The 9,399-nt window shown below is 30.8% G+C and overlaps 1 protein-coding gene across 1 annotated transcript in view; it reads left to right on the top strand.

Moving 5' to 3' along the window:
* The first annotated feature begins 641 nt into the window (after window positions 1-641).
* Window positions 642-9,399, top strand: part of LOC143082753 (uncharacterized) — a 63,229-nt gene continuing 54,471 nt past the window's right edge. Inside the window, exons 1-4 of the mRNA XM_076258594.1 lie at window positions 642-785; window positions 5,638-5,854; window positions 7,263-7,424; window positions 8,517-8,865. Coding sequence (XP_076114709.1) covers window positions 679-785; window positions 5,638-5,854; window positions 7,263-7,424; window positions 8,517-8,865 — 835 coding nt within the window. The 5' untranslated portion in view covers window positions 642-678. The remainder of the gene's footprint in view (window positions 786-5,637; window positions 5,855-7,262; window positions 7,425-8,516; window positions 8,866-9,399) is intronic.

Genomic DNA, 9,399 nt, shown 5'->3' with positions numbered 1-9,399 from the left:
AAAATACACAAACATTTTTGGAAAATAATTAGAGAAATATAAGTTTAATGTATGCTGTAATCAAGTCTTTATTTTGCAATTACATATTTGTTATTTATTCCTTAGCACACTGTATTTTGGTCTTTATCATCGTTATATTTTACTGCTTCTTGTTTATTACTTTTCACCCTGTAAATTTTATTTTGATTCTAAACTAAATTTACTTGAGAAAAAAATTTAGAAACCAACTATTTTTATCGCTCTAAAGAAAAGTAACAATTACGAAAGCTATATTTCATTGTCTCTTGGCCTTTTGTTTCGTTACTTTGTGATAAGTCAAGTATGTCCAATCGACGAACATGTTTTGATTTACCGTTATCACTGGCCCTTCTATCAGTCGGCGTTACTAATTGTTTTTGCTTCAGGGGATTTATTTCAAAATGAACGAAGTTATACAGGATGAAATTGAATAGTTGTGTCAATCTTTTGACGATGTTCACTTTTCTTATGTCATCAGACATGAACCTTTGTTAAATGAAAAATAAGGAATTTACACTCAAGTTTGATATTTGTATACACTCTTAACTACTATAGATCTCTCATGTATTGGTCGAATAGGTATATAACAAGGTACATGCCCAAATGATATTCATTTTATTCAACTTTGTTTCTTTTGCAGGAGTATCTAGAAATAATCGGATGTTAAATTGCCGTAACGGCTATCCATATCCAATATTTCATATTACAAATTGTGGTAAAAAGAAAAAGTTCGACATACAGTCTTGGGGTTTTCAACATTCAGATACGTAAGATACATTTAACTGGTATAATCAATTAAAATTTCTAAATTTCTTGACAAAAAAATGGCTTTTATAAATAGCCATATACAAATCTTATTATTTAAAAGGAAACCCCACCGACGATTCATAACTCATTTGATACAACAATGCAGTTTCTTCCAATAAAGTATAAGAAATTAATTTCCATAACTGTAAAAAGAATGATTTAAAAAAAGAAAAATTTCGTCATGATATATTTATAATCATTCAATTTCCAAGTTTTTTTAAAACATTGTTTCGAATTATAGAGTTGCAACATATTTTACACAAACACATTAGACCCAAGAACACAGATATTTCGTATTGCGTTTCTTTCAGACAATAACTCAAATGAAAAGTAACCTGTTTAGTAACTGATAAGATATGACAAAGGCTATTTATTCAATCCACTGTATTTCAAGACTTTGTGAAATTTTATTTAGTCGCGTCAGTTACGTATATTTTACTATAAAGTCCCTAGTGTGGACAGTGTATAACTTGAAAATTTTGTTCATACACCTTCCAATGTATATCAAAATTATAGAAAAATATACCTGGTTTAACACAACATATGGATAAGTGTATGTGAAAGGAGTCTGTAATTCAGTTTGACAGCCGCATACCTACTTATTTTTTTACCTTTTCAAACTAGGTAAATTCCCTATGTTACATAACAAATAATACCCCAAATGGTTTTAAAAGTAATTAAATCATCTAACTTATAATTTTATGCATTAAATATAAATAAATAAATTTGGAAGGTGTATTAAAGTCATATGAAACTTCAAATTAAAACAAATGATGCACATGTTTTTTATGACAAAATGCATAGTTTTAATTATAAAAGTTATGTACATATACTTTTTTCTGCAGAAAATTCTTTTATTTGTTCATATTTAGAAGAAGTTTATTTGCTTGCTTCCAGGAAGCAATTCGCCGACATATTTTCCATATGCAAAGTAACCTTAGTGTGAACCCTCTCGTAAAAATCCGGTGATCGCAATACGCATGGATCTGTCACTGAAATAAACTATTATCTGATTGTACATGTTAAACAAGTTCTCAATATCCATGCTTTATTTTTAATTGTTTACTTTAAGGTGACAATCGGTAAACTTCGGAATCAAACCACGGCATTTAATGAGCTGCCATATTTGTTAAATCATAACAGACATGTGCAGACAGAGAAAAAAATTGACGACTATACGATATATTTGCGTAAAAAATGATAAAATCGTGCACAGAAGACTAAGTTAATGCATTGGTTCAAGAATTGGATAAACATTTTTTTTCACCAGTCACTCGTTTCATATGACTTTTAAAAAAAATGAAAGTTATACACTGTTCACACTAGGGACTATGCAGTTTAATATACTTAACTGTTACTATTAATTAACATTTCACAATTTCATTACGTACAAAAATCAAAGGACGATAACTGTGTCCCCGTACCATTATGCAGTGTTTTTGCCAATTGAACAGTGGGTTCCTTATTCTCAATATTCAAAACATATTTTAAATGTATTAGCCTAAAATGCCGTGATTAGAATTTCATGATCATTGAGTGACCTGCATCACAAAATAACCGGTAATCTTCTGTGCGCCTAACTTTTACATCGTTGCCTTTACACCACAGATCTTGTTATGGTAAAGATTCACCAATTTGGTCAAATAGAAAGTAGAACACGAACTTAATATATATATATACATACATACCATAGCTGTCACATTGTTAATAACAAATATTTGGGTAACTCAAATGAATGCTTATGCACTTTGGGTCACTGTAGAACCCTTGCAGACTGTTTCTCACTTGAATGATAAAACAGTTATGCGAAGTTGAAATAGAAGGGCATACTTGTCTTGTTGCTCAGATTAGAAGTACTGCTAATGGTCTTCTTAGATTTCACAATCAATGCACTTTAATATTAATTAAAAGTATGTTGAATTTTCGGCACAAGTCATGATAAGGTATAGTTTTGACATGAAATGACTGTCCCTTTAATTGAACTTCTGTCAAAATAGCTGTGAATGCTTGACATTACATAATGTATACTAAAAGGAAAGAGGCTCTGAATTAGTTGTTTTATACCTCGTAGGATAAACTAGAAAGTGATAACGTTATGTCATTTAGTCTCTGGTGTGTGTAGAGTTGTGTCATTCGCAATCATACCATATCTTCTAATTTTATACTAAGTGAAAGTGGTAAAGTCAACTTTAACATTTAATATTCAAAACATCAACAGGTGTAAGCACAAGTAGTTCACAAAGCAGTGACAGTTTTTATATGTCAAAAACTGTATCCGATACAAAAAAGGATACAAAATGTTAGAGACGATTCATAACTCATTTGATACAACAATGCAGTTTCTTCCAATAAAGTATAAGAAATTAATTTCCATAACTGTAAAAAGAATGATTTAAAAAAAGAAAAATTTCGTCATGATATATTTATAATCATTCAATTTCCAAGTTTTTTTAAAACATTGTTTCGAATTATAGAGTTGCAACATATTTTACACAAACACATTAGACCCAAGAACACAGATATTTCGTATTGCGTTTCTTTCAGACAATAACTCAAATGAAAAGTAACCTGTTTAGTAACTGATAAGATATGACAAAGGCTATTTATTCAATCCACTGTATTTCAAGACTTTGTGAAATTTTATTTAGTCGCGTCAGTTACGTATATTTTACTATAAAGTCCCTAGTGTGGACAGTGTATAACTTGAAAATTTTGTTCATACACCTTCCAATGTATATCAAAATTATAGAAAAATATACCTGGTTTAACACAACATATGGATAAGTGTATGTGAAAGGAGTCTGTAATTCAGTTTGACAGCCGCATACCTACTTATTTTTTTACCTTTTCAAACTAGGTAAATTCCCTATGTTACATAACAAATAATACCCCAAATGGTTTTAAAAGTAATTAAATCATCTAACTTATAATTTTATGCATTAAATATAAATAAATAAATTTGGAAGGTGTATTAAAGTCATATGAAACTTCAAATTAAAACAAATGATGCACATGTTTTTTATGACAAAATGCATAGTTTTAATTATAAAAGTTATGTACATATACTTTTTTCTGCAGAAAATTCTTTTATTTGTTCATATTTAGAAGAAGTTTATTTGCTTGCTTCCAGGAAGCAATTCGCCGACATATTTTCCATATGCAAAGTAACCTTAGTGTGAACCCTCTCGTAAAAATCCGGTGATCGCAATACGCATGGATCTGTCACTGAAATAAACTATTATCTGATTGTACATGTTAAACAAGTTCTCAATATCCATGCTTTATTTTTAATTGTTTACTTTAAGGTGACAATCGGTAAACTTCGGAATCAAACCACGGCATTTAATGAGCTGCCATATTTGTTAAATCATAACAGACATGTGCAGACAGAGAAAAAAATTGACGACTATACGATATATTTGCGTAAAAAATGATAAAATCGTGCACAGAAGACTAAGTTAATGCATTGGTTCAAGAATTGGATAAACATTTTTTTTCACCAGTCACTCGTTTCATATGACTTTTAAAAAAAATGAAAGTTATACACTGTTCACACTAGGGACTATGCAGTTTAATATACTTAACTGTTACTATTAATTAACATTTCACAATTTCATTACGTACAAAAATCAAAGGACGATAACTGTGTCCCCGTACCATTATGCAGTGTTTTTGCCAATTGAACAGTGGGTTACTTATTCTCAATATTCAAAACATATTTTAAATGTATTAGCCTAAAATGCCGTGATTAGAATTTCATGATCATTGAGTGACCTGCATCACAAAATAACCGGTAATCTTCTGTGCGCCTAACTTTTACATCGTTGCCTTTACACCACAGATCTTGTTATGGTAAAGATTCACCAATTTGGTCAAATAGAAAGTAGAACACGAACTTAATATATATATATACATACATACCATAGCTGTCACATTGTTAATAACAAATATTTGGGTAACTCAAATGAATGCTTATGCACTTTGGGTCACTGTAGAACCCTTGCAGACTGTTTCTCACTTGAATGATAAAACAGTTATGCGAAGTTGAAATAGAAGGGCATACTTGTCTTGTTGCTCAGATTAGAAGTACTGCTAATGGTCTTCTTAGATTTCACAATCAATGCACTTTAATATTAATTAAAAGTATGTTGAATTTTCGGCACAAGTCATGATAAGGTATAGTTTTGACATGAAATGACTGTCCCTTTAATTGAACTTCTGTCAAAATAGCTGTGAATGCTTGACATTACATAATGTATACTAAAAGGAAAGAGGCTCTGAATTAGTTGTTTTATACCTCGTAGGATAAACTAGAAAGTGATAACGTTATGTCATTTAGTCTCTGGTGTGTGTAGAGTTGTGTCATTCGCAATCATACCATATCTTCTAATTTTATACTAAGTGAAAGTGGTAAAGTCAACTTTAACATTTAATATTCAAAACATCAACAGGTGTAAGCACAAGTAGTTCACAAAGCAGTGACAGTTTTTATATGTCAAAAACTGTATCCGATACAAAAAAGGATACAAAATGTTAGAGACGTCAAGAATAAACTTCATTTTGGAAATCTGTAATGATATGCCTAGTATAGCAACCGTTTTTTTGGGGGGGGGGGAGATTTCCATAGAACCTAACCTATCAGATGTAATAATTTTTTAACAAAAGGGGCAACGTTGGGTTTTACAAATTCCCTTTATCATAGATCGATTACGGCAAAATCTGGTATAAATCGAAGTGGTCAATTTCAAAGGACTGTGCATTTTTAGGCGAAAATTTTACTGTAATATGTATTTATTTTAATTTGTCATATAGGTTAACAATAACGTGTACTGCTGAAAATGGAGGTTTCCTAATATATCGCGATAGGGAACATGGTAACAGAAAAATCAAAGTCAGACTCAAAGGCAAAACAGTTCAGAGTAGCTTAATCTTCCGATGGGATTACATAAAACCATACCAAGAATGTATAAATGGAAGTAAAACAGATTGTAACCAACCACCAGTTGATTGCAAGGACGTATCTAAACAGGTTTGGAGAGGAAATCCTCTATAAAGTCGTTAACCGTAATAAAATGCAGAATCTCCTTTTAATTGTATTTGTGCATTTGTCTGGGTTTTTTTTTATATTAATATTAATTTTAATAAAAACTATCCAATGTTTTTTATACGACTTATCATACGTATTATTACTGATGCCGTAGATAATCAGTTTAAAAAGATGTTCTTGAATAATTAAGATAATTCTTATACAAATAATTGAACAGTTATTGTGAATTTGCAAAAAGAAATAACTTTACAAAGTATCTTGATTAGTTGAAGCCATTGAGAAAAAAATCTATATATATTTGGTATGTTTTTAATATGTGCGCTAGATATGTATGTGCTAGAACAATATTGGTTCTAAACTTCACAAATGATAACAGTTTTTACTAACATAACATGATAAGCAACACGACGGTGTCAAATGTGGAGTGGGATCTGCTAACCCTTCCGGATCACATGAGATCGCCCTCTTTTTTAATAGGGTTTACGTTGCCGAGTCTTTATTTTTGTATGTTGTGTTTTATGTACTATTGTTTGTTTGTTTCTCTTTTGTTTTAGCCATGCCATTGTCATTTTAATTTTGACTTTTACGAATTTGAATTTCCCTTTTTGTATCTTTCCCTTCTCTTTTCCATGCAGTTATTCGGTTTTTTTTTCTCGACTTGCCTTGAAGAAGCATTATATGTTGAATAAGCTTAAGATAAGAGGAATCCCTTAATCAAACATTATTATATTTTAACTAATCCCGACCGCAATTCATTTGATCAACATAAATAGAACGTATATAAAACATGCTGACTGAATATCGTTAATTTGGAGTGTTTAGACTTAACTGCATGGGAAACGATTTCGAAAATATCTTTTACACATAAACTATTGTAAATAGTATCAAGACGTCAACGTATGTATAAAGTAATATACTTCGATTTTTTTCGCCCTCAAGCTTCAGTTAAAAGGCATTATTTATCAAATTGTAAATATACTACAGCATTTATAATATTATTATCAAATTGAGTTTTTTTTACAACGTTTAGGTTTGTGTGTGGTGTTTTGTGGACCGTTGTTTTACTTTTTTCTTGTTTTTCCCCTTTTTAACTGTTGTATTGTCTACTTGCATTACTAATAAGTTTGCACTCTTTTATGCTTAATGAAAACACGACTGGATGTACAAGAATTTAACGCTAAATGGGATTTGTTAAGAATCAGATTTCACTATAGATAATTCAATTTAAGAACATACTTTCACATTGCTAGTACTCAGAAATGCAACAACTGATTCCACATTGGAGCCTCGAAAATGTTGATCACAACCGGTCAATAATAAGAATAAAAGATAGTTTTAATCGTTATTAGGAACATAAATCAATTATTTGCATATATTTATTACTTTTTAGCCAGATATAAAAGTTGGTTGGGGAGGATGGAAAGATGATCTTTCCGGCATTGATCATTTTGAACTTGAACTGTACGAGCTTGTGTCTACTGGTAGACATTTGAATCATATAAACGGACCAGCCGTCCATCGTGATGAGAAAATATCCGTTCATACCTCAGAGGTATGATAACTATTTCTTTCTATATATGTTCATGACATTGACTATCCATTTACATAGACAGAAACTTTTTCATATGAATGTCCTTTGTTAGGTTGTATACCAGTGAAAATTTTCTTTTGTAATAACTCTGAAAATTGTTATTGAATATAAAAAAAATATGCCCCTACTGAGAATAAATATCAAAAATACCGAATTCAATTTCAAATCGCAAAGTCCCTTATCAAATGAAAAAATTATAAGCTGAACAAATCAATCAAATGAAACACATATATCATACTCCTGTCTTGCTGAAGTGTATTTTAAAGGTTGCTTTTCTCGGTATGATATTCAATTTTGACAAACTAGCACATTCACAGTGTTAAGCTCCATGTCTGTACTATAAGGTCCTATCCATTATAATGTTGGTCTTTTTCAAAACAGCAAATTTATTAACGCCTTACGATGACTCAAAACTGCAGTTTTATAAGTTGTGACTTGTGAACTGTTGTTTGCCTTTTCGTCGTTTTTTGCCATGTCATTATCAGTTTGTTTTAGATTTCAGAATGAGTTTGAATATCCATTTGATATCTTTCCCTTCTCTTTCCGTTCACCCCAAGTTATATGTTGGGTTCGTTTTGCTCATTTAATAGGTTTAAGGACTATTTTTTTACTTTTCATCGTCTTTTACTGCCGTTGCAAGGCGTTGTCAGTTTATTAGCCTCTTTTTGAACAGTGTGGGAAAATTTACTAACATTTAATAAGCTAACCTATACAGAAATGAAAAATTTAGAACAATTAATCGAAAGTACCTATCGTTCAGTCGGAAAACAGTCCAGGGTATATACAGATGCGTTCTCTGTCCTTTCTTCTGTTCTTATGACACTAAAACAATATTTACATGGAATAACCATGCAATAGTTATTATGTAATGTTTATCAAATGTGTCTGTATACATATTGATTAAGAAGAAGTGATTAGCCAGACAAACTCATGCCTGTATAAACCTACGGGCTTCCATTTTATTTAAATCGTTTGTTGACCTCTGTATAATATTTGGAGGTTATTGTGTTCTTGGGATATTGCCATACAGAATTTTTATTTATTCCATTTTAGAAAATTTTAAAACTACCGAAACCGGGTATGTATTCCATGATTCTGACGTCGATTGACAAAGCAGGAAACCACCAGTCAGCAAGATGTCTAGTTTTCTATGACGATATATCTGTTATTGACATCAAACATACTAAAAGAATAAAAGTAAATGAGGCTTCTGCTAAAACAAACTATACATGGGTGTCAGTTGATGATGTCGAATTATCTGTGACATGGACAGATCGTTTTTTAAATGAGAGACATGAAAAGCACGGCTGGTTGTACGGAGTAGCAGCTTATGTAGGCGTTCAAGAGGAATACGATGATTTATATGGACCTCGAAAGGTCTCTCCTATTGACAATATACATGGTATGTAACTGGATGGTTGTCTTGTTAGTTAGTTTCAATCATCAATCATTAATTGTAATGTTTACCACTAAATAACCATAAGTTGTTGGAAAACAATTACACAAAAAATAATAACAAATAAGAAATATTTGCCTGTTCCTTTGACAGTAATCCAGATCAAACGAACCTTATTGTGGCATAAACGTGTTACGGTTTAAACAAACGCCTCAATAATAAAATATATTCCATTATACCATAGTTTGGCAGATAATAACAAAAATGTATATTTGTGGTCCAAATGAATTGAAAAAAGTATGGCTTCCTATGTAATCTTGTTATTGTTTGAAACACCAATAAAAAATGTTGCAGTGAGATAACTTAATGAGTTTCAGTTAAGAACCTTAGTTTTCTTAGTTTTCTATTTGTTTTACATTGAGTTTTAAACGGAATAAATGCAAAACAAAAAGTATGCAGTCACCTTCAAAATATTTGTTTTTGATATGCCTATATCAATTGAACACTTTAAAACCATGTAATATTACATATATTCCTAAC

Source organism: Mytilus galloprovincialis, chromosome 7 (genome assembly GCF_965363235.1).
Source record: "Mytilus galloprovincialis chromosome 7, xbMytGall1.hap1.1, whole genome shotgun sequence".
NCBI classification, from domain to species: domain Eukaryota; kingdom Metazoa; phylum Mollusca; class Bivalvia; order Mytilida; family Mytilidae; genus Mytilus; species Mytilus galloprovincialis.
This window is presented reverse-complemented; position numbering and strand designations above follow the sequence as displayed.